Source organism: Melozone crissalis, unplaced genomic scaffold (genome assembly GCF_028551555.1).
Source record: "Melozone crissalis strain CALT ecotype California unplaced genomic scaffold, PUWL_Pcris_2 ptg000017l_1, whole genome shotgun sequence".
In the NCBI taxonomy this organism is placed as follows: domain Eukaryota; kingdom Metazoa; phylum Chordata; class Aves; order Passeriformes; family Passerellidae; genus Melozone; species Melozone crissalis.
Window position 1 is genome coordinate 11,524,414 of NW_026535795.1, and position 26,524 is coordinate 11,550,937.

Genomic DNA, 26,524 nt, shown 5'->3' on the forward strand with positions numbered 1-26,524 from the left:
CTTCGGCCCGGATTTCCCTCCTGGGAAGCTGAAAGGCCTCAGAGAAAAGGAAAACAATTCTGATCTCATTTGCTTCTCCTGTGCTGTGCTCACATGTGGAATGTGTTTGGAGATTGTTTATCCACAGGTGATTGTTCCATTGCATTCTGCTGGGAGTTGTTTTCACTCTTTGGCCAATCAGGGCCAAGCTGTGTCAGGGCTCTGGAGAGAGTCACCAGTTTTCATTATTATCTTTTTAGCATTCTGTAAGTATCCTTTCTGTATTCTTTAGTATAGTATAGTATTCTTTAATATAATATAGTATTATAAAGTAATAAATGAGTCTTCTGAGAACATCGAGTCAGATTCATCATTCCTGCCTTTGTTGGGACATTCCCTGCACATACAATATAGGCCTGTCCTGTCAGTGACCTCATACAGAGCCTTCATGTGAGCCCAGCACATTCACCCAAAATCACTGAGGTTGGAAAAGACCTCCAAGTTCATCAAGTCCAGCCTGTGACCAATCCTCACCCCAGAGCACCGAGTGCAACACCTGGGTGCTCCTTGGACACCTCCAGGACTGGAAACTCCACCACTCCTTGGTCAGCCCCTAAAAATGCCTAATCCACCCTTTCCATGGAGAAATTCCCCCTGTTGTCCAACCTGTCTGATCCATCCTTTCCAGGAAGAAATTCCTCCTCTTGTCCAAGCTGACCCACTCCTGGCCCAGCCTGAGGCCGTTCCCTCTCCTCCTGTCTCTGTCCCCAACCCTCACCTGGCTGTCCCCTCCTGTCAGGAGTTGTGCAGAGCCAGAATTTCCCTCTGAGCCTCCTTTTCTCCAGGCTGAGCCCCTTTCCCAGCCCCTTCCCTGGACACTCTCAAGCACCTCAAGCTGCAGAAATACACCCTTGAAAAACTGCAGCAATAATCCAGGTGGTTTGTATTCCCTCCAAATTTGATTCATCCCACTTTTCCCTTGGAAGAGCAGATATTCAGCTGCCTCACCACAAAGTCAAGCTGTGCTTGAGGATTTTTCTGACTGTAACAAAACAGAATGGAGTTTTGTTTTAGGGCTTTTTGTTTTGTTTTCTCCCCTCTCCTTTTCTATTTTTGCCTCTCCAGATTAAGAATAGCTGTTTGGGAGGAAGCCTGGACAGAACTCAGGAGACAAGAAACATCAAAAAGAACAGTGTCCTAAATTCAGCTGGTGTGAAAGCAAGAGCTGGGAAGGTTCCCTGCTTTTGGGAGAAGTTGTGAAATCCCACCATTAGTGAGAACAGTTCTTGGCATAAGAGCCTTATGTCTTTCTGGAAGTTGTCATCTTCCTGACCAGCCTGCCCACTCCAAAAATAATACTAAATACAAACCACATTCTGGAAAAATATGAAATTAAACAGCAACAGCACCAGCATTCACACACCAGTGTGATGTGCAAATGAATAACTAGACTTACTCCTAATAAAAATAAAAATAAAACGTTTCTGGATAACAAACTGCCATTGCAGATAAAAAAAATAAATCCCTAGAATTTAAATCCATCGTGAGCAAAATCCCTCCGGAAAAAAAAAAAAAAATCCAGACCAAAGCACTATTGTGGCTGGATTTATATTCAGAACTGTATTTATGCAGACTAAGATAAGGGCAATCAATCCCCAGGCCCCAGGACAAAAAGCTGATCTTCTGCAAGGATCAGGATAAAGAAAATTCCTCACCATATGTCCCCTGGTTAAAGGCAATGGGGGGCAGGCTTTGGGAGACTCAGGAGTGTTTGGGGATTGGTCAGTGCTGGAAACAAATATCAGATTTATGGCACGCTGATGTGCTCCAGCAGTAAATCCCAGCCTTGCCTCTGCATACTGCTGCTTTCCCACATGTGGAATTTAGAGCTTGAGCTCTGGCTGGATCACAGCCTCACACCAAACCCAGTGTGGAAATCCAGGGCACACAGGGAATATTTCTCTGTCTGCTCTGGGGTGCCCTGACCCCCAGGGCAGCACTGACTCTGACCCTCATTCATGGAGAAAGTTTCCTAAACTCCAGCATAGACTGGAATCCACAAAACTGTGAAACAGATTATAGAGAGCAGTGTAGGTATATCACTTGGTGAGAAATTGAGGTTTTGGGATTTTTAGTGTGTTGTGGATGGAAGCAAGATGGAGGGCACAGGGTGTCATCCTGGGTTTCCTCTTCATGCTGCTTCTTCCTCCTTCTCCATGGGTTTGGGTGGCATTTTGTAATTGGGCAGGAAAGCCCCCATTGCAGCTCTTTGGGATCAGTTATAAGGGGAAATAATCCAGGTGTCAGTTCTTAATTGGATAGTTTAGCTTTATAAGACCGCGTACCAAGAGATTGTTGGCCATTTTTGTGGTGCTTTTCCAGCGTGCTGAGCCTGGTGTGGACAGCATGCAAAACTTTAGATAAGACAATAATAAACAAGAACATGAAGACCAAAAAGATCCAGCGCATCTCTCTTTCCTGACACAAAACCACCTCAGGAGGGTCTCCCCAGACAGGGGAGGGCCCAGTCTGAGGACCAGAACCTGGGGAATCAGCACCAGGTACCCCAGGAACCAAGGATCCTGTCAGCTCCATCAGTCTGCCTTTCAGGAGTCCTGCATTCCCTCAGCCACTCCAAATGCTCCAAAACACTCTGCTCCCCTTTCCCCACTCCATCTCCTCCCAGATTCTTCCTGTCCCACACAGGTTGTCACTGTTGTTATATCTCAGACAACAGAGCTGCTCCTTCTTTCAATTCTTTTCCAGGAAATAATTCACAGATCCAAGCTATCCCCTATTCTCTAAAAGGTGGCTTTCCAGGGCAACCACATTGCCAAAAATAACAAGAAAAAAGTCATAACTTGATCCTGCTGGTTCCTCAAAGAGATGATTTTTGCTTGGGACACCTCTGTGTGTGAAACCAGCAGTAACTTGGAGAGAAACCAGAAATACATTTGTCATCCAGAAATACATCACCTTCTCCTTTTCCCCATGTTTTTCAATTATTAATCAAAGGGTAGATACTGTCTTTCAACTCCAACAAAAAAAAAAAGTGAGAAAGGGGAAAGAATAAAAGAGAAATCAAGATATATTTATCTATTTAATCAATTTTGCAGGGAAAAATCATGATCTTGCACGCAAAGGGATTTAATCCCTCAGGATGAAGCCTCTATCTTTCAGCAATGCTATCAAGCTAGTTCCAAGCACAGACTGGGGATCAAGGATCAAAATGAAGGAATATTGTATTTCTGTAACCCTTAATCCCTCTGGCTGACTTGCCAAGGGCTGGTTGAGGTGGAATGGAATCAGAGTTTCAATCATCAAGGTAGGGAATGTCCCTGGAATGGGTTTGGGGATCCAGAGAGCCAAACTCAGCTCCGAGGCTGCCAGAGCTGCAGGAGAGTTGGACACCTCTCCCAGGGATGCCCAGGGTGGGGTTCTTGGGGTGTCTGTGAAGGGCTGGGTGATCCTGTGGGTGTCTTCCAGCTCAGGAATATTCTAGAATTCTATGATAAAATTTTCCTTCGCTTGCTAAAAAGGCCGCTATTTCCCCCCACCCTCTCCATTTAAAGTTACAGGAGACTGAAGCCAGGAGTTAAAATTTAATATTAATAGGGGAAATGAATGAGTCTTTCAGCACAAGGCTTAGAGCAGCTCCAAGTTAACTAAGTCTGTGAATCAGTGATTTTGATAATATCAAAAAATCAGTTGTACAGAACACTCCTTCAAATCACTTGATATGCTTTATGTCCAATGCTTTGATTTACAGATCTGAGTTTTAATTTTTTTTTTTATTATAAGCTTGAGAAAAAAAAAATGAAGGCAGCAGTGTAGCAACCTTGAATCATATTTTTCCACATTAGCATGTGGAAGTTTCCCATTTAATGGGAGATATCACCTTAAAATTAAAACAGAAATAAATGGTTTTGAACTCATACTCAGTGCACATTCTTGTGGTTGTTCAGTTAATGCATTTCATAACAGTGTGCAAATACTTTCTTTTTTTCTAACACCTGTAATAGAGCAAAAAACAGATATTTTCATAAATTTTGAATGATTCTCTTAAACCAACAAAAAATGGCAAAATCTGCTTACTACTGGTAAACTTTAATAGATTTCAAGGCAACAAAGTCACCTGTTAACAACCACCAGGGAAAAAAAGTTTTCCAGCTCCTTGGCAGCACCACATCAAACTCAGAATGTTCAGATCATTTACATTTGTATCAGCCACTGTATCTGGGCTATTTTTAAGGGGAGTATCGAATTCAGCCCCATCATTTAAGACTAACTTTTATTTCCCTAGGCCTACACCAAAAATTGAGTATTGATCTTGACAACTGCTCTTTGTGCAGGAGCTAAATCACCCTGTGGTGATTAAGTCAGCCTCCAGCAGCTTATCTGGAGGGAGGGGCTGCCTGTGAGCCATGGGAATTTTCACAATGTTCCTATGAACACAAGTCTGCTCCACAAGGAGCCATTGCCATGTCTTTTCTGGGGGGAGATGTTGGGGTTTCTCAGGACTTTTTCTCCCTTCCCATTCCTTACCAAACCATTCTCCTGTCAGATTGAACAGTTTCCTTCTTCCAAGCCACGAGGTTGTAAAACTGCCCCCATTTTACAAACCATTTTATAACCCGTCATCATCCAAAATTCCAACAACAACATCCAAGTCTCTGCCAAAATGCGGAGAATTATAAAGTCACCAAGGCTGGAAAAGCCGTCTAAGATCAGAATCCATCCATTAACCCCACATCATCTGTTGTCATCATCCAAGAAGGCAGAGAATTATAATCACTGAGGTTGGGAAAGGCCCCTTAGATCAGAATCAAGCCATTAATCCCAAGACACCTGTTGTCATCATCCATAAAGGCAGAGAATTGTGATCACTGAGGTTGGGAAAGCCCCCTTAGATCAGAATACAAGCATTAACCCAAAGTCACTGTTGTCATCATCCATAAAGGCAGAGAATTGTGATCACTGAGGCTGGGAAAGGTCCCTAAGATCAGAGCCCAGCCATTAACCCAGCACCACCATGTTCAAATCCACACACCTTCTGGGGATGAAGAACTGTCCTGCCCTGTTCCTGGAAACTCTTTCAGCAAGGAATTTTTTCCTAATTTCCAAATTAAGCCTCTCCTATCACAACCTGAGGTGGTTTCCTCTCCTCCTGCCACTTGTTGCCTGGGAGCAGAGCCTGATCCCCACCTGGTCACCATCTCTTTTCAGGCAGTTTTAGACAAAGAGAAGATTCCCCTGGGGCTCCCTTTCTTTAATCTCAACAGCTAATGAAGATCAGACAATGTTCTAATGAAACTAAATGTTCAAGGCAGCTTTTCCAGACAGTATTTTAGTCAGGAGTAAGTATTGATCATAAAGAAAGTATTTACTCTGTCCCCTTATTAATATTCATTTAAATATTACTCCTTAGCTTTGTTTTTCATATGAGTTTGCCCCACTAGAAGCAAACAGTTTTCAGATGAGATTCCCTGCAGGATAATGACCTCAAAGGCAAACTTTTCCCTTTTTTCCATCCACCAGAGCAAAAAACAACTTTTCCCCTATTATCCCTTTCTGTGGAAACTGAAGAAAGGAAGAAAAAAAAAAAAAAAGCAAGGAATAGTCAATAATACAGGGAAGAAAATAAGCCTCAAGCTTCCCAAAGCACACACTTGTGAACAAAGGCCAAGGAACAAGGATTTTAAAAGCTCTGTTTATCTACAGAGGATGGCTAAAAAGACCCCACAGTTAGAGAACCAGTGCTGAATACAAGACACTATTGGGAACTGTGTTCAAACACTTTATTCTAATCCTGTTATCTCCTCAAACTATTATTTTGGGGATAAACACTAATGTTTTATATCTGTCTTTGCTTTAACCAACCTTCAACCCCATGTCTGGTGTTAACCTTAACCAATCTCTCTCTTTTCCCCATTCCCTACCGACAACTCTTCCCTCTGACTGACACTTTACTGGGTTATGCCTCAAGGTCATTTCATCTTTTCCTGTCCCAAGCCACAACCCAGAACAGTCCATGGAAAAACAAACTCAAATCCAAAACACAAAACCTGCAAAAAACAAATGAACAAATAATTTGTGCAGGGTTTGCCATATCTTCTGGCAGTTTGCTTTTCCTTGAAGGAGGTAAGCTGGGATTTAATTTTCAGTATTATTTTCTGTAGATCAAATATTAATTAAATCTACTGACAAATATTAATTAAGTAATGCTGTCCTGTAGAACACCGAAAGCATCACCAGTGGGGTAGCATGCCTGGGCACACACTACTGACAGAAATTTAGATATTATCCAGTTTAATAAATCTTCCTTATGCTTATTTAGAGCAAGACCTTCCATAATCACGTTATGGGTTTTATCTAATTTAAAAAAAACACAACAAACCACCAAAACCTTTCAATTCCATATAGACATCTTCCATTCAGTGTGATCAAAGTTTGCAACTTATTAATTATTTTGTAAGAGTTTTCCTGATGCCTGAGCTCATGCTAGACCATCCTAGCCATGCTTTTGCTCTGATGCAAAGCTGAGAGCAGTCAAGAAACAAGACAGACAAGGGCAGCTTTGCAAATGAACTTTTGTTGATTAAAGTGGAAGAGAAGCCTGGTCCTTCTCAAATCCTCCTCATTTTCATCTCTAAATAAGAATCTCGTGGCAGCTTGTGCTTGAATTGAAGGCCAGCAGTCACTCAGAACCAAAAAAAACCCAAAACTATAAAAATACAGTCTTTATGTGAAAAGAGCCTGGGCAGAGTTTCAGTCCAAGGGATATTGACTTCCCCTCTTTTAGAAGGTTGCAGCCACCTTCTGTTCATTGTTACACTGATTTCTAGAGATTTAAATAAGTAAATGCCTCTCCAGTACAGGTGATATTCTCTACTCTTACTTGTGCAATCAATTTTGTTACCTTTATTTGTGGCCTTAATAAAGACAGCACAACACCAGACAGTGCATTAAAACTGGGCTGCTCCAATCACCTGCTGGTTGCATACAAATGTGTAGGAGTTTGGTACTTCCCTTTTGCAGGAAAAAGTAAAGACAAACAATAAAACAACCAAAAAATTCACATTAAAAAAAGCAGCAGCACTCATCCCCCAACTATTTTACAACCCCTCAATTTTCCCTGATGTCATTCATGAGGTACTCTCAGGAAAATCAAGGCAGCAGAGCCGTTTTCTCAGTTCAGCACATTTTTGAAAATCTTCACCGTGAAAGTTTTGTGTAATTACCCTCAAAATGGTGTTTTGAAGGAGTTCCACGACGCATGGAAATTGGAATAATGAGTTGCATTTTCTTGTCTATCATTTCAGTTGGCATTTGGTGAAATTGTACATCTTTAGCTATTAAGTTTCTCCCTTCCTCCTGGTCCACGCTTAGACCAAGATCATTACAATTTCTCCTACCCAGTGCCCTAAACAAAACATAAATGCCATCACCATCAATCTCAACAAGGCCTGTATGACAGCTAACATTAACAGAATGACCTTCTCCAGTTAGATTTTCATTAGTAAAATAGGATGGAAAACAGAAAGTGCCTCAGCTTTGCCAATTTGAACAAATTATCCACGTCATCCTTCTCAGAGTCAGTCGATACCTGAACTGGGCAGGAAACTCAGCAATCTGGGACACAGGACAAGACAATATTGAGCACAAAGCCAACTCTTTTTTTTTTAATCTTAACTCCTCAATTAAGCCAAACCCAGCCTTTTTTACAGGTAAGGAAGAGAGGTTTGCAGGTTTGGCTGCAGCAGAGAGTGTGACTGCAAAGTGACAACACATCAGCTCCAGAGCAATTCTGAGCACAACACATTTCCATCTGCAAATGCAGTCCCAGGCCAGGCCTACAGTGACTTCTGGTGAGGTCAGAGAATTTAACCAGACTAGGAAAGGAGAAGAAAGCCAGAAGGTGAGCAGCAGAATACGTGCCAGCTTCCCAAACCGCTCAGGACATCATCCACGTCACCTGAAGCTTTCCACACAGCTGCTGCAAAGACTTAAACATCTGTGTTCCACCAAAGGACAGGTGCTGGATCAAGCAAACACCTCCATGACAGGGCCTCGTGCTCAGATTTATTTATTTTTAACCAAACATTCTCAAAGGGGCACTAAACATTCACTAATTTACAATCTTCACAATAAATGTGCCACCCAAAACACAGCCAGCCTGCCAGGCTTCCTCTCTTGTAGAAAAAGGGGATTTTGCTGGAAATGTTCCTGCCACTAACATTGCACTGCTCAATCTCATCCTAGGATGGTTTTGGGTGTTCTGGATGCCTTCTTCCCACTTCAGATTTGCTGTTTGATCAGAAAGAGTAACAGGAAACAGAACATTCTTAAAAGGTTTTCATTTCTTAAATCCACATGTTCTAAACCACTGATTTGTGGGGAGGGAAGGAAGGTGTGCAGGAAAAGGAGAGAAGCCTTTTAGTCCCTGTTCTTTGTTCGCACCATAGTAAGGACCTTGCAAAAATTACAAAAATGCAAGAAATTGAAGTTCTGTGGTGGAAAAAAACCTGTGAGGAAGAAAAGTGCTTTGCTCATCCCCTTGCCAGGCACAGGGCTTGATTTCCCTTAATGGCTAATGATTAATGTATGACAACAGGATGAATAGCCAATATATCTGAAACATGAGCAACATCATCCGTCAGTTTTTCACAGGAAGTCCAATATGACTTAGCAAGAAAGATGGACTACTTCTGCCCCTGGATCAGCACTGATCCATTCCAACATGAACGAGAAAAGATAAGAGCTGCAAGTGTTTGAACACAGTCCTTTGCCAGAAATGAGGGCAGAAATGGAACACAAAAACGTATTTAAAAAAATTACTATTAAAATTAAATAAACTATTTATAAATTATTAAATTAAATTATAATAATAAAAAAATATTATTTTTAGAATTTCCTCCTTCACCACAGAGCACTCAAACTGATATCAGAGTCAATTTGTTAATATTCACTGCAGATCCACTATCCAAGAACAATATAAATTTTGTTCTCTACTTAGAAATGAAAATGCTATCACAGCCTGGTCTGAAGAACAATTTCCTTGCTGCAGGACTGTTGGGAAAAAAAAAAGGTTCTTTGCCTATTCCAACAGAAAGCAGCCTCACTCTGTGGCAAGACTTCGTCAGATAAACCACAAGCATGAAAGCAACAGTTCTTAAACACCTGCCTGCGGAACAAAACCAAGTATTCCAGGATGTGTCCAAATTCCCAGTATCAGCTCAGAGCCCTGCTGAAGCACCTGTAGGGCACAGGCACAGGCATTCCCAGGCTTTTCCCTGGGGAAGGCTGCGAGAAGCTGTGAGAAAGCCCAGAGAAAGAATTAAAACCATTCTGATCTCCACTTGCTGCACCTGTTGCCAGGCACATGTGGAACGTTTTATGGAGATTTGTTTAGCAAAGGGTGCTGGTGTTTTGGTTGGTTGAGCAATGAGGCCAAAGCTGTATCAGGCTGGATGGGGTTACGGGTTTCTAAAGAATATAGTAATAATATAGTATAGAAGAATAAAGCAATGGTTCAGCCTTCTGCATCTTGGAGTCCACAATTCACCCACATGTTTACCCATTTTCAAAAGACTCTTTACAACAGCTCTTCCTCCAATTCAGAGAACACACTTGGGAATTCCTACCATGACATAGTGCACATTTTTCTCAAACCTCTTTTCTACAGCAAGATGGCAACACCCTTTCTGCATCCTCTGTAAATACTCTTTATATGCCTACATTGATGAACTTGCAGTGTCACCAATTTGCCATTTGCAGTGTCACCAATGGCAGGCTCAGCCATTGCACCCTTATTTCCCTGCATGCACAACCAGAGGCGTTCCTCCCCATGTCTCAAACAAGAGAAGGCTAATTACACCCTGCATTGACAGAGCATCTCACCTGCACACTTGGTCCTGGTGGTCAGGGGGGGCCCGGGTGGTCCCGTGCCCCCTTCCCCGGGGCGCGTCAGCAGCACGCGGATCTCGTACTCCACGTCGGGGTCCAGGTGCCACAGCTTGTAGTTGGGGGAGTCCACGATGTGGGTCTCTGCCCAGTTGCCCGTGGTGGTCCTGTACTCCACCTCCTTGAGGATGATGGGCCCGTCCCCGATGATGGAGTTGGCGTTGGGTTTGATCCACAGGTACGTGGCTCCCACGGCCAGCAGCTCCGGGGGCGCGATCGGGGTGGGAGGCTCTGGGGACAGGAACAAACCACAAGGAGTCAGAAAACATCCAAATTCCCATCCCAACAACCTTTTGTAACCTCTCACTTACCAAATATTTTATAAGAATTTAATCTGTTACTGGAAAGAATTGGGCTTGTGTCATCGTCATATTTTCTGAAAAATCCCTTTGCCCAGGATTTTTCTCCTGGGAAGCTGAGAAGCCTCAGAAAAAAATGAAAACAATAATTATCTGATTTGCTTCTCCTGTGTTTTGCTGCTTTGGAATGTGTTTGGACATTGTTTACCAACAGATGATTGTTTCACTGGTTTCTGCTGTGAAATGGTTTGACTTAATGACCAATCATGGTCAAGCTGTGTCAGATTGGGGAGGAGAGAGCCACAAGTTTTCTTTATTATCTTTCAGCCTTCTGTAAGTATCCTTTCTCTATTATTTAGTATAGTTTAGTATAGTATTCTTTAATATAATACAGATCATAAAATAATAAATTAGCCTTCTAAGAACATGGAGTCAGATTCATCATTTACTCTCTACGACAGAGGTCTCACAAAATACCACAGGCTTTGGGTTTTTTGTGCTTAAATTTCAGCCCCCTTGCACTGGGGGTTGTATTCCCAATTAAGAAACACCTGTGAAAATACAGGAACCACAAAACAGCTTTCTGGTTTAAAAGTGCCTTCATAAACCTCATAAACATTTATAAACCTCATCATGAGGTTTATACTTGCTCCCTCTTTTAAGCATGTGAATAACATCACTCAACATCTTGGAGAGTGAGGGAAAGAAACCCTAAATATAGACAACTGAGTGCCCTTAGCACAAACCATGAATCAAAGTGTTCCAGCACAGCCCTTCCTCTGCCCTGTGTCCTGACACAGCAGAATATTCCAGTCACTGATCGTGGTGCTGTGGTTCAGCCAAATTCTAATGCTTAACATGACACAATTAGCAACAAGAGGAAAACTCAAATCACTTGTTCATTTTCTGATCCTAACCCCCCAAAAATAGAGAAAAACAAGAGGATGTTGATTTTCTAATCAAAGCACTGGCTGAGACAACATTAGCAAATTTAAACACCAGTGACCTTCCCAGGCCCAGCAGCCAGGATGCTGTTGGAACTGGCTCTGAGTGGGGCTCTTGGTAGAGCAGAATAAAGAAAACTCCAAGGCAACAGTGAATCAACACCTCCTGTGGTGTTTGATTGCAAAGTTTGCTCAACTGCCTGGGCAAAGGTACTCAAGAAAGCCTGCATGACACCTGAGGAGTGCCTGGGTGTTTGAGAAGCAGTATAAGGAGGCAGGGACCAGCTACTGAGTACCACCTCTGTGAGAAAAAGCAAAGCAAGCTGATAAAAGACATCTCAGCAGCTCTCTTTGATGGAAGCTACCAAGAAAAAAGAAAGAAAAAAAGCTACAGAGCTCTGGCTGCCTGGCTGATTTTTATTATTCTTTTTCCCCTCTCTGTCAGTGTAAATAACACTTTCATTCTGGAAACCACATGAACAGCATACACCTTGTGGCTTTGAAAACCTGAGCTGAACTCTGCAAGATTCTGAGCAATTGCCTGAATCTCACCCAGCCTTCCCTCTGCCACACTCTAATGCAGTCTGCCCTCAGCCCAGAGGACACAAACTCTATTCTCTTGTGAAAATCAGGTGATAAAGAATATTTTTATCTAGAGGGACTTAAAACACTGGCACAGGGTGCCCAGAGCAGCTGTGGCTGCCCCTGGATCCCTGGCAGTGCCCAAGGCCAGGCTGAACAGGGCTGGGAGCACCTGGGACAGTGGAAGGTGTCCCTGCCATGGCAGGGGTGGAATTGGATGAGCTTTGAGGTCCCTTCCAACCCAAACCATCCTGTGATGTCTGTCTCAGAAAAACAAACACATAAATGTTACAACACAAGAAATTTGGAGTTCAGTGGGAGTCATTCTGAACCCTTCTCTCCTAAAGGTAATTCCTCAAAGAACTGGAAGAATCCAGGACCCAAGGAGAAATGGAAGAAAGGACTTTGAGTGCCACATGATGGGAGGAAGATTGGATTTTCCCCTCAGGATAATTCTTGCAGGTTAAGATCTGCTCAGTGAAGAGAAAGAAACTGTTGTACAAAAGGATCAACTGAAATTATGCTTGATTTCCTTTCCTTTAACTGTTTACAACAAATCATTCCCTCTCCTTCAGACTGGCTGCAGGAGCTGTGTGTTGTACCTCTGGAGAAAAAAACAATCTGAATTATAATTGCAGCAGGTATCCAACATGAACAAAAATCAGTGATGCCAGATATGTTTTCTGTGGAATGGCTGTCTCTGCTTTAATTCTGCACTATTCCACAACTCCTGCCAGAATCTTTTTCTGATATGAAATGCCAGGCTGATTATGTTTTGACTTACAAAGTTATTTCTCCAGGAAAATTGTTTTCAAGAAACATGTGTGGATACATTTTCATTAAAAATCAAATTAATATAGATCACGAGCAGTTTATTACTTGTTTCTTGGTGCAAGGCAATTAAAAGAGAGATTTGGTTCTTTTTTATTCCCAATGCAAAAGCTACATCTTACAAGTCACATCATATCTGAACACAAGACAAATGAAATATTAAACTCCATTCTCCTGGGCTGCAGATTTCAATAGCAACATGATACAGGTTACTTTGGGATTTCATGGCAACTTAGAAGAGATTTATGGGATTGAGCTTAATTAATAGAGCAGTTTATCGTACTAGGCAGACATGAAGATCTCATCTAGTGAGTTCAGTAACCACTGTTGCCAAACTGATTTAAATTGTGATGTCACCCAGCACGCCCATCTTCCTTACTTTTGTCCCAATCCAAATCATCCCCACCAAGAAAAAAGAAAAAAAATTATGGTAGTGTCCCTTCTTTCCCCCATTTCTTTTCCCCTTTCTCTACCACTGGAAACACAGGTGCAGTAAAATGTAATAAAAGCAGGAATTAAACTTTTGCTCCTGTTTTCTGAATTTAAGAAACTAAAATAAGCAGCTGTTCCAGTAGTTTTTAAAGAATCAGTCCCACCTCACTGAAAATAATTAATTATTTCCTACTAGCCCCAACTGGAGCAAAAGCTTTTACTTTTTAAATATCACCCTGTGCCAAATTACTGCAAGTGATCTAAACAAGTTCCCCATTATTTAGCAAAACTGGCACATAAATGAGAACATTTTTTTCTCTGTGTTACAAAACCCACTTGCCAGTTACAGATGACCAGCCTGATGTTATGAGCTCGCTATTTTAATTAAAATCTCTGTTTGACCTTGATTAAACAAACATGCTGACAGATTGGCCTTGTACACATGTAATTGTGAACAACCATATTTTAAGCCCCATTTCATCCCAACAGTGTTTTATATCACAAGGTTGCATGGCCTGGCGCTCCCTTTCAGCCACTCTCCCACCTCCTCCAGACAGAGAGGAGGAAACCAAAGGCTCCCCAACAACCAGCACATCTGGAACTGGATTTCTGATCCTGGGATATCCAGCTGAACCCCAGACTTGGGAATGACATGGAAAAATTCGTTTATGGGTGCTCATTAAAAAAAAAAAACAAACAAAACACGCAAAAAAAACCGCAACCAAAAAACAAAGCCACCCCAAAAAGCCACCCCAGCTCAGGCTCAAAAAAAGGGGGGAGTTTTTGACAATGGGCATATTTTATTGAAGCTAAAACCAATTCCAGTTGTGCAGACACAAAGGGAATTGGGGTGTGCCTTTCTCCTCCTGTTAGAACAGAAAATTCTGCTCCTGTCTGCAGCCCAGGAGGCTGAACACTGTTAGAGCTTGTTAAAATGAGATGAATTTTAGTAATGCAAAGAGTGTGAGAAAACAAAATTAACATAAAGGACCAGAACAGACCAAATAGAATCACAGAGGATCTCAAGCCCCACAAGGATCAAGTCCAAATCTGTTCCTTGCAGGACCACCTAAAATTCCATCATCCCTAGTGACAGGACAAGGGGTGATGGCTTCAAACTAACAGAGGACAGGAACAGATTGGATATTGGAAATTCCTCCCTGTGAAGGTGGGCAGGCCCTGGCACAGGGTGCCCAGAGCAGCTGTGGCTGCCCCTGGATCCCTGGCAGTGCCCAAGGCCAGGCTGGACAGGGCTCTGGGACAGTGGAAGGTGTCCCTGCCATGGCAGGGTGTGGAATGAGGTGAATTTTAAGGTCCCTTCCAACCCAAACCATTCTGGTATTCTACAGTGACAAAGGGCATCACCCAGACGCCTCCTCAACTCTTACACTCGTAGTTCCATTAACACACTACTTTCCAACTGTTGTGGAAAAAAACCTATTTTACTCTTTGGCAAATATCCCTGAATGTTTCTACTCTACTGCTGGAATATTTCTCTACTTGGCTTTCTAAGCAAGGCAATTCTAAGCAATTTTTTACATGATGGAAGAATAACTGGCTTCATGAATGCTTAAGATGCCACTGGGAAGACTGAAAAACTAGAGAAAAATCCTTAACAACTGTTACCACTTTCTCCCGTGAAATAATCCATAAAGAAAGACATTACAGAAAATGCAATCTTAAAACAGCTGGATACACCTCCTAAAGTATGAATTTTATATGTTTATTTTTAATATTTTCTCCCTTTTTCATAACAAAATCATCTGATAAAGTGTACAGACAAGGTGACCATAAACTCTCATTGGCATGGGATGGGCTGTGGCTGTTTTAGACAAAAAGAACTCTTAATGTCACAAAACTCTGGTGTATCAGCAAGTGCAGCAATTCCATGTTTTGCTTTCTCACATGCACAGGACAGAGCACAGGCTGTAAAAATAAGATCAGAAGAGACACAGTGGTTCTTATTCTTTGAGGGTTGAAAAGGTGAGGATGGGAGCTGCTGCTCAAAGACCTTTCCCTGACAAGCAGGATTTGTGTTTTCCAACATGATCCTGATCATGCCCCTACTCATGGGAATTATAAAAGCTTTTCTCACCACATCCTAAACAAGCAGCTATGGAGTGTGCTTGTCAAAATGATCAGGATGGGACTGAAAGGCAACGAAACCAAACTTTAAGCTTCTCAAAATTATTTTAAGCAGAAAACACAGAACAAAAAGTATCTATATAGTTTTCTACACAACAGTCAGAGTGTCTGAGCAGCATACACAGACACCTTTTCTAGTTTCATACAATAACAATGAGTCTTCAGAGCCTTGAATGTCAATATTTATACTGGCATTGCTTTTTTCCACTCTTCATAAATGCAGCAGGTAAATTTCGTTTTCTAGTGATGGTCCAAACTTCCAGTTCCATTTAATACACAAAAGAAAGAAGGCACCTGGATTTTACAATACTTAGCCTGAGAAGATTTCATTGTGCTGACACTGCAGTAATAGATTTTGTCTAAGAGAGAAATTCAGATGTGTCTCTCAGCACTGTGACAGGCTGACAGCAGTGGCACATGTCAAGTGCTATAGGAGTGTGCCGGCAGCAGCAATAAATGATTAATTAATTCACCTGGACAGGTGAATTAATTGCACCAGGGAATGATGTGGTCAGTCTGAGCCCCAGGAAAAGTGATCAGAACTAATTCTGAATATTTAATTAAAGCAAAAAATGCAGAAAAGTGAGAGAAGAGGCAGGTTTAGGATTTCTACAGCCTATAGACCAAGGGGTGATGGTTTCATAGATTTATAAATTTCAGAGGTGCAAAGCATTTACTGTTTGAGTTTGTAGTCAAACCACCCAGAGCATTCCCAGCAGGCAAACATCACCTTTGCACCTTCTCCTCTGTGAGCATTCCTGTACTGTGGGATGGAGCTCTGTTCTTTGGATCCTGTCACAAACTCCATGTCACAGCCCTCCATCTGGTGCTTCTTCCCAACACAGCAATAAGTGACTTTAGTGCTCTGTGATATAAAATACTCATTTGCCAGAAAAATGTGGTTTTTTTCTCTTTTCCTTTTCCCTCAAGAGCTGCTGCTTCTGTCTGCAGGGAACTCAGCACACATTTAACGTACAAAAAGCAAAGGAGAAAGTAAAAATGAGCCAGAAAATGTGAAATATTGAGGAAAGTGGTCAGAGAATCGGCATAACAGCAATGAAAAGATGAGCAGAACCCAGGGGACAGCAATCAATGACACCAAAGAAAGCCAGTGGAGCAAGAAACTCAATATTTGGCAGGATGCTTGTCTTCTATCATCCCCTCAAAACCCCAAACTCAAAAACTACAGGCTATTCCCTCAACATCTCCCAACAGCACAGGTGCAGTACACAGATATGAAGGGAGAACTTGATCCATCAGCTTGATGAAAACAGATAAAACATTCCCTCTGTATTGTCCCCTCAAGAAGAGGAGGAAATGTCCCTTGGTGACTTGAACATGTGTTCTAAATTACACAACTGGGCTGTCAAGGATTAAAGAGAACACAAAAACCGTCACAAGAGTTGCTGCAAAGCAGGAGTAAAGCTCTTAACCCTTTCCTGAATGTCACTACAGGACATGAAACAACACAACGTGGACTCACTGCTCTTTCCAAGGTAAAAAAGCGAAGTTTTTTTTCTGACTCCAACATTTATAGTTTTCCAAAAGTGACAGTGGATTGGAGGGTGACAGTGCCACCTCTCCAATCACACTGGACAAACCAACAGTCCATCAAATTTCTCCTCCTCCATAAAAAAATGCAAAACAATATTTACAGAAAGCATGTCAGAAAGTGCATTACAAGAATGTAAACATCAGAAGGCTTAGAAAATCTTAAAAAAATCAAGAAAACACCTGAGAGCACTGCATTCTGGAACAAACCCTGCTTGAAGAAGGTCCATCTCTATCAGTGTCACCTTATCAAACATTTACAGAGCCACCCTGAGGGCCCAAAGGGCTGGTGCAAACCCAGGGCCTCCTGCCAGCCCTTCCAATGGTGTGAGAGGCTAAAGGAGAGGGGCACCAGATCCTGAGTGGGAATTACAGCAGCATGCTAATTCATTAGCATTTCACACTATTTGTGCCTCAGAAGCTTAGCCTGAATCCCACCAGAGCCTCAGAGGATGCTTTCATTCTCTAATAAAGAAAATAGCATCGGATTAGTTGAACAGTATCTCATTTCCCAGTGTAAATTAAGTGAATTAGGTGGAAGAGTCTGTGCTCTAATTGTAAAGCTCATTACAAGGACTCACATAGATTAGACCTGAATGCTTCTCTTTGAGTCATCATTTGCACTGTAACAGAGTTAAAAAGGTGGCCATAGACTCACTGTTGATGTGTAGGAATCTCCAGTTCTGCAGCAAAACATTCCCAAGCCTCGTGCAGGGTGAGGCCAGCAGGCAGGCCTTGGATGGGAGTGCTGCCCTGGAGACAATCTCCAGGAATGACAGGATCCCCAGGGCTGGAATCATGGACAATTCACTCTCAGTCTTAAAGCACATGTAATTTTCTCACTTTGTCAACTGCAAAACAGCTACAGAAGCACATCATGGAGAAGAGCAGTGCTGTGCTTCTTGCTGCTTCTGGGATGCACCCTCTTTACAGGGATCTTTCATGTTGGATCACAAGAGGTCCAACACAAGGACTTTTGGCCATCCAGGAGCTGATTACAATTAGCTTGACTTTCATTATGTAGTTTCTCCATGTTCCAGCCTGCACTAATTATCTCAGGTTCCCTCAACTGTTGATGGAGAGAATAGGCTCACCTTAAGGCACACATCTAAGACAGAAAAAATTAATTGCTCCCTGATCCCCCCATCTTTTGACTGGTATTAAAATAGAGGTAACATGCATTTTACCTCCTTACTCTTTATTTTCTCAGCTCATGGCCCTCAGTGTGAAACACAGAGAGGTGCTGGATCAGTCTGTTCAGGGCAAAGCCAAGAAATAACACTGAGCAGCTCTAAGCCCCTTGAATCCTCTCTGAAAGCCCTCACTGAGGGCAGAACTCAGGTACTGCAGTCTAAACCCATCCCATGAAGATAAATGATGATGCCTTTGTCTGGGAAAGGTGAGCCCAACTCACTTTCCTTTTATCCATGCAGCCAGAGCATGTGACAGTGATGACAGCATCACTCTGATTTAATCATTCAGTGCTCAAAGTGCCTGCTGGGGAAAGGATTTCATTCTCTTACTAAGACTGTTCTGAGAATGGAGCATCTCAATTCCATCTGCTGAGATTGTGTCACACACAGAAAATGGTTCAGGTTTCATTTGACCAAAATACCAGTAAAAATAAAGAGGCCATGACTTTGTGCAGCATCTGACTGCTCCATTTTGCTCCACAACGAGCATGTCCAGCATGCCTGAACCAAGTCCTGTATTTTCCTTACACAACAATTAATAATTTTTAATTTTTGCTGCTTCCCTCATTTCTTGGAGTTGATAACAGGCACATCACCTGAATGTGGACTAAGGTCTTATATTAATCTGGGAATAACCATGAAGAAATACAAGCTAGGCTTCAACATATCTGAACGTATCATTAACATGTATGAGCATATCTGAATACAGTAATTACAGAAGTATGAGAACTAAGCATCAAGAAACTCTGGTCAAAACACTGATTCCTCCTCTAGAAATTGCTCCAACTGCACCTGGACAAACAATCTTTCAAGCTGCAGGTTACTCATGAACCTGTGTCTGAGTTTTCTCTCCCCCAGGTGAGAAATCCCAGGGCACTACAATCTCTGCTGCCTTTAACAGCCAATTCTCCATCACTGAATTCTGAAAAACCAGCCTATGAGATGCTGCTCCTCCAGTTCTGTACAATTAAATGGAAATCTGCATGCACATCCTACCAGAACCAAGGGTCTCTCCACCAGTCACTGCTCAGGGCCACCTTCAACTCTCCCTCATGTTTCCAATCCCAGGGTCCATCTGAGCTCATCCATCACATGGCATTAAGTCTATTTCTGCTTTCTGCATGAACAAGCTGCTAATATCCCACAGGGACCGAAAAATGTAATCTTAACAAGCACTAAAAAAAGTAGAAAGGTGTTAATAAACACGTAAACTGAGAAACATGTAATTTCAGGTCAACTCAAGTTCAAGCAGCTTCAGCAGTTGCTATGCTACCAGCTGATGGTGGTGGGAAAGGACAGAGGCAAAAGGATTTTACAGCTCTGCCTAGAGTGGATATTTAGCAACTTCTGCTTTCTGGCACATCCCTGTGTGCAGAGTGAAGGATCATTAGTCTCTAAGCTGCTGAAATGGCAAGTGATTGGAGGTATTGACCACCAGGAAGCAGCATGGAATGGTTTGCCTGGATTGATTAAGGAGCTTAATCCATAGCAACCTGCTAGGTTTGCAGGAAAAGCCTGAGGCAGGGTGCTTCACTTCATCTGGGCAGTAAAAATCCCATTGTCCTTTACATCCCTGGGCTGTGCAGGACTGATGGGGAACAGTCAGAAACAGAGGAACCAGCCAGGCTGGAGTTAAATAGGAGAGAGTACATGGCAGTGAGTCACAGACTCAACCATGTCCCAGGCACTGACACTGATCCCTCCTCTCTCAGGCACAACCTGCACCCAGAGCTGGCTCCACTCGGGGCACTTCCACGCTCTGCCCACAGTTAATCCACACAAAACCCTGGTGAAACAATAGGAATATATTGGTTTGTATCTGGAAATAATGATTAATGGATGGCTGCAGGGCCAGAGACTGAATGGAGGCTTGTGTTCCAGCCTACAGACTTTATGACCTCCTACAAAGAAGAGTGTGCCAGGCTTGACACACAAATTTAGGGTTTTTCAGTCCATAAAGAAAAATGTTCTCACTTAAGCATTTGTTTCCCTGTGACAGATCTGTCACAGGAAAGGAAGGATCACATTTGACCATGAGGAAGCAAGTCAAATTTAACACAAAGAAAGCTGAGGCTGGAATAGCAGATAGCAAATGTGCCATCAGGGATCTCAGGGGGAACACCCCAAGGAACTTTCCAGGTTTTTCAGCTCTATACCCTGAAGCAGCATCTGGAAAACTATCCAGGTGTGGGGGTCTCAGTTGCTGGTTTCTCTGGGTCTGGATTGAAGGCACTTGAGACAGGAGTTCATGTTTGGACTCAGCATTTATTATTTCTTATCAGTAAAACAGTCTCATTACTGTGAGTTGTGGAGCTTTTCATTAGAAGGCACAAAATGGCCAACGATCTCTTGTTACAAGGTCTTTTAAGACTAAACTATCCAATTAAGAACTGACACCTGGATTATTTTCCCTTTTAACCCAATAACTGATCCCAAAGAGGCCTCAATGGGACTTTTCTGCCCAATTACAAAACGCCACCCAAACCCATGGAGAAGGAGGAAGAAGCAGCATGAAGAAGAAACCCAGGATGACACCCTGTGCCCTCCATCTTGCTCCCATCCACAACAAACTAAAAATCCCAAAACCTCAATTTCTCACCAAGGGATGACACCTACACTGCTCTCCACAATCTATTGCACACTTTTGTGAATTCCAGTCTATCTTGAAGTCTGGGAAACTTTCTCCATGAATGAGGGTCAGAGTCAGTGCTGCCCTGGGGGACAGGGCACCCCAGAGCAGACATGGAAATATTCCTGTGCTGGGAATTCCACATTTGGGTTTCCACATCTCGCCCTTCTCTTTGGACCCAAACCACTTGGACAGCCTCATCCATCAGATACACTAAAGCAGACATGACACAAACATGAAAAGGGCTGTGCCCCCAATCAGTACCTGCACACCTTTATCAATTTCCACATCCAAGCAGCCAGGTGTCAGAGTGGGTGCTCACCTGAGTGCAGGTTTTCTGGGGATCAGCTGAGCAGGAGCACAGCTGTGATCTCAGTGTGGAACTTGGCTGAAGCACACATGACTCATTCCAAGGTACTTGGCTGAGTGCTCATTTTGGGCACTCATTGCTCCTGCCTTAACTGGCTGAAATTACAGACCTGGGAACATTAACAGCCCAAGGGAAGAGCAGGATTTGCTGTTATCACAGCTATGCTTCATTCAAATTTAAAAGTTTTCTCACTTTACTCCTTTCTCTGGGGTAAGAACAGATGGGCACCCCAGGAAACCTGAAGAAACTACTTGAATAACTGGATATCAGGGATATTTAAATGTTCCTCATGCAGGTTCCAAAACATTCCCAGAAATACCACCTACAGAAACTGTCCTATGGTTTACACCTAAAGTAGCACATTTCATCCCAGAAATTCAAGATGAAGGTTAATCATCCTTCCTTTTATTGACAACAAAGTGTGAAAAAGAGCCAGGTCCATTACCAATTACTGTTCTGCTGCCACAAAAGCCATGCTGCCTACACAGCTGCATAAGCAACCTATGGGTTTATTACAAAGCCTGCATGGCAACAATCTTTGCTTGTAGTGACAAAAACAACCCTTGTCCAGGTAGTTAAACACCAGGAAGAACAACTCCAAGTGCTATGGCAATTTCCAGAGCACAAAGGGATCTCTTCCACCTCTAAGGCACAAAGCAGCATCTCCAGAGTACAGCACACTCAAGAGAAATCCTGCTTGCCACAGAGATGTGCTCCCAAAAGGAATGTCTGCAGTTAGGCTGATGTATTTCAACTGTTTTATTTCCCCAATGGAAGGAACAAACATTCTGCTTCAGAATGAAAGTGCAAAAACACCTCAGAGTTGATCCTATTAACCCTAAAGGCTTAGAGGCCACCAGAGATCCAGGATTCTGGAGGTTCCAGTTTTACTTTTTTTTATAAGACTGCCAATAATTCCAAGAATATCTGCAGTTAGTTAATGAATTCTTTATTCTTTCTTATTGGCTGCTGTCTCTCCCCTGGGACAGTTGATAAAAACAAGATCTACCACCAGACAAAATACTTGAAAGAGATGCATTATGGCTTATGGAGCTAAAATTATAGAACTTAAGTGATTTTTAATGGGTCTTTATTTTAAAAGCAGTGTTAATTCAGCTTTGGGTCCTGCACAGTCTGGATCCTTCTGTATTTGGGGTTATGTAAGAAAAATCTGTCCATCTAGAGGAGAAGCTGTGTTTCATTCCCATAATAACAAATTTTATGCAGGTCCACCAAAGCCTCGAGTCAGGTTCCTTCAAAGAAAACCCCTAATACAAATTGTATGTTTTAAAAGTAGAAATTACATGTTCAAAGGCTTTTTCAAGGAGCTGTAAGACAAATATTTACTGTGCCACAAATCTTCCTAAAGCAGAGTCTGCAGATGTCCAGGCAATATCTGAGTATATGACTAAGGAGTGCTGGTGGTTCTTCACTGGAGCACTTTCCTGTGCAGAGCTTTCTGCTCACAGTGTATTATCACTCCCCCAGTCAATGCAAATTGAACCTGGGCTTTCCTCAGAAGGTCCAGATTCAATTTGGATTTACTGATTTAATCAGCTGAGAGTTCCTTACATAGTCTGCTCCCCTACAGGCATACATTGACTAAATTCCTGAGATTCTGCATATGCTGCAAAAGCTAAAAACACCAGAGAAAAGAAGATGGAAAATCTACTAGGACACAAGGGAAACTTTTTAAAAAACACTAATCACAGCAGTAGAAAGATCATACTGGCTGGTCACCCTTTCAGGATGATGCACACTGGTATAACAAGATTTGATATACAACCTGCCAATTCCCACTATCTGTTTTCCCTAAGGATGGCCCCCAAACAAGTCAAGGTTCATCAAGGAACAGCAGCTCAGGTTTTCTGGGTGAAATGAGGACAGCAGATTACCTAAGCATAAGGTCAAGCCTTCTGCTGCACTTCACTGAGTGCAGAGTGGGATTTAAGGTCACTTCTGACTGAGAAAAATGGATGAAATGTGTTTATATATGGACAGACCTGCAGAACTTGCATTTCTGTGATGTTCTGGTGCTAAGCCCTCTGCACAGTCCCTGCAGCAGCTGGTAACAGCCCATGTGGGCAGGCAGGGCAGAGAGGAGTGTCACCAGCAGGACAGGCTGCAGCCTCCCTGCATCGCCAGCCTGTTACCAGGGACTCTGTAGCCATAACAACAAAACCGAGAGATGCCAATTACCATAACACTGAGCACATAATTAGCAGCAGCCTGAACAACTTGTCATCCTGCAAAACTGAAGAATCAGCAGGAAAAATGCAAAGTGACCAACACAGGAGTAGGTACAAGAAGTTTTCTTCCTGCATTAGAGCTTCAAATCATGATTTAGAAAATTATTTTTCCTCCCTTGTAAGAGATGCATATCACTTGGTAAAAGGACTGTATGTGTTCACTCAGTATGTTTGATTATATTTCTCTGTGACTTTAAGCACTGATGGATAAGGAAGATCACCAAGGAAATGCCACAATTTTGAAATCTTTGTTTACAGTTCTAGAGCTGCACCTTTCACATTGAATCAAAATGTCACAAGTTGATTATGTGTTTTTTACACGCATAAAATGAGCTAGAACACATGAGGGTTTATTTCCCCATTACTTTATACATGTGGAATTCCTTTTGATGCAAATCAAAGCAAATTTTAAAGCAGAGGAGTCACTGAATCAGCTGTCACTTCCACCACCAGGAATGCCTGTTAGTGGTTTTATCACCATGTAATTATCAAGCATGGGATCAAAACTCACCCTTCACCCTGTCAGTAATGCCTGTCAGGCACCTGGGGAAACATTCAATCCCTACACATCTCCCCATGAAACAGAACTGCAGATTTTCATTGAATCAAAGCACCTGAGGGAAGAACAGCAGCACAAACACCTCAGAGGGTCTTGTGCAACTTATGAAAGGACCTGACCCAAATAAGCACAGTAAAGTGTTCAATTCTTCCATTTTTCTCCTATTTCCCATCTTTAGTAGCATAAACCTCCATTGTCCAAATAAGCTCCAGGTAATACCTGATGAGACCTTGGTTCAATGCCACAGAAAACCATTTGTTGCTCCAACTTGTAAATTTACATTCCCTGCATGAGTCTCAAGTACAAAACTCCAGAAGTGAATTGCTAGACATAATCATCACCTTCAGAGGAACAATGAATACTGCAGGTCAAATCTTGCTCAAAATACTTGCACTAAAAGGTTCTTCTGCTTGTAAGGCTACTAAAAACAAACTCTTTTTGCTTCAAGCCAAATTCTTAATGCTAAACTCAGAATTGCTCTATGCAAGGTGTCCTTAAGAACAGCAGAACATCTCTGGAGTTAAGAACAGGCAGGCACAGGTGATGGTGCAGTGCTTGGCTTTAATGAATAGCTTGTTACCCATTCACCAGCTTAGCTCCTTGTAGATTCACTTAATAATTTAAGAAATACAATAATTCTTTGGCTCTGTGCCCAATTCTTCTCTAGTTTATGCTGGTACATGTCCAAAATAAATGGAGTTACCACTGTGATGCAAATCAGCCAAGTTTCTGCTCTTTTATTCCTCAGTAATCTGAAATGTTGATGATTCCTTATCCTTCACAGGCAAGCCGATAAGAACCAGCACCACAGGAAACCATTTTCTAACAGAATCTGCTCTGAACCCATTTGTTGCTTATTAGGACCCTGGCACAGCTCCCTAGTCCAATGAACGTGATTAAAAATGACTTGATGAATGCAGTTCATTGAACAGGTGGCTGCAGCCAGGCTGGAAGGAAGAGCACTCTATGCAAGGTGGAAACACCTAATGCTTTCTAAAATTGTTTCAACAACAATAGCTCTGTGGATCTGAGCACAGGCAAATTCCAAGAGCTAATTCCATTAACTGATAGCTGCCAAAAACTCTGCAGGGATCGGGGACAAAACATGGGAGTGAGGGAAAATTAACTTCTACATGGCTGCCTGTGCCTTCCACCACAACAGGAATGTTTGATCAGATCCCAGAGTATCAGGAAATAGGAAATAATGGAAAAATCAAGAAAGGCACTGCAAGGTGAGAGGGTGAAGCCTTGCCTCCAAGCCTGGCTCAAATCCCTCCCAAACCCAGGCAAGAGCAGAGCCAGCAGCTCAGAGACAAAACAGGAGGTGACAGCTGGGTACAAAGTGACTGCAGACAAATGGAATTGCTGAGGAGCTCCTGAGTCTGCCAGGCACACCCTGGTGACACCCAGAGCTGGGGCACAGAGGGATTAATGGGGGTTTAAATGGAGCTGTGTGCTGATGGTTTGTGATAAGATTACAAAAAACCCTTGTTTTAAGAAGTGTGCAATAATTTCATAAAAGGCAAGAACTGAGCTAAACCCATCTGCACCTTCTGAGCTGCTGTGGTTGGTTCATGCACAGGTATTCTACTCCCTAAACCCAGCATTACAGGATCTCATTTCAGCAGAGTTTAAGTGATGGAATAACCAGAAAAGGGTGCACTGGGAATTTAAGTGATGGAATAACCAGAAAAGGATGCACTGGGAGTAATGGAACAGATACAGAACCAACCCAAAACTGTAACAAACCCCTCTGGGAGCTGAAACTTGATTACAAGTGCTCTTGATTATTAAAAGCAAGACAAGAAAAACAAACAGGGGAAACAAATCTGCTGCTTTCATCTAAGAAAACACATTTCAACATTTTTTTTTCCAGGAAAAAGCATCAGCTCTTGAATACTTTATATTATATGTACGCCTTCAACTCTGCTGCTGATCTTGACAGCTGCACTTTAATTTATTTGCACGACTCTTATTGGAAGTTGAGTAAAATATGGAATACAGTGAGTCCACACAGTGATTTAGAGCTATTACAGCCACATCTGTCACCAGCTGCCAGGTTGAACACGATCTGCCACGCCACTGGCAGGCATTCCCTTCATTGGCAATAAAATCTGGGGCTATATTTCTTTGAGATCTACCAATATTCACTGCATAAAAGCAAGCTGCCCTGAAACATGGGCAGTTAAACTGAGATGAATTCACACAGAAACTCCAAGCTTCAGCTGCAAAGAAAACAGTGCTTCACTTATCCTGATGTTATTGGAAATGCCTGGACTTTATCTAGGAATGTAAATCACCTCTTTGTATAAATTAAAAGATCTTCCCAATGATACAAAGGCAGGTTATAACCTAGAACACAGAGGATATATGTCACAGGGAGAAACAAGTGCTTCACATACACCCTTTCTTTCTTTTTATAGGGTTCTTAGGAGCTCATTTGGAATTTACTGTGCATGTAAATGCCAAATGAATTCCAAGTGCTGCATTACTGCCAATCCATTACACCCAGCCCTGCAATTTTAACTTACAGCTCCTAACTGCCTGTGGCACCAGGTCTGGATCCCAGTTCTTATACTTAAATAATCTTGTGGATCTGTGGAAATCACTTTGTTAACATTCCATCCCACCTCCCAGATCAGGGGTGCTTGTGCTGGAACACTGCCCAAGGTTTTGTAAAGGAAACACAAACACCAGAGAGGCTGTGAGTGAGCTCTGTCCCACAACAAAGGGTTTCAGTACTAAAATGACTTTTACAGATAGTTATTAAATTTAACCATGAGTTTAAGGCCCTTATT

General features: G+C 42.4%; 1 protein-coding gene across 6 annotated transcripts in view; it reads right to left on the reverse strand.

Moving 5' to 3' along the window:
* The window catches only part of PTPRT (protein tyrosine phosphatase receptor type T), a 477,440-nt gene that overhangs the window by 224,658 nt on the left and 226,258 nt on the right, over window positions 1-26,524 (reverse strand). For all 6 annotated transcript variants that reach the window (XM_054274915.1, XM_054274912.1, XM_054274914.1 and 3 more), the window contains exon 7: window positions 9,880-10,173. In XM_054274915.1, the coding sequence (XP_054130890.1) occupies window positions 9,880-10,173 (294 nt within the window). The remainder of the gene's footprint in view (window positions 1-9,879; window positions 10,174-26,524) is intronic.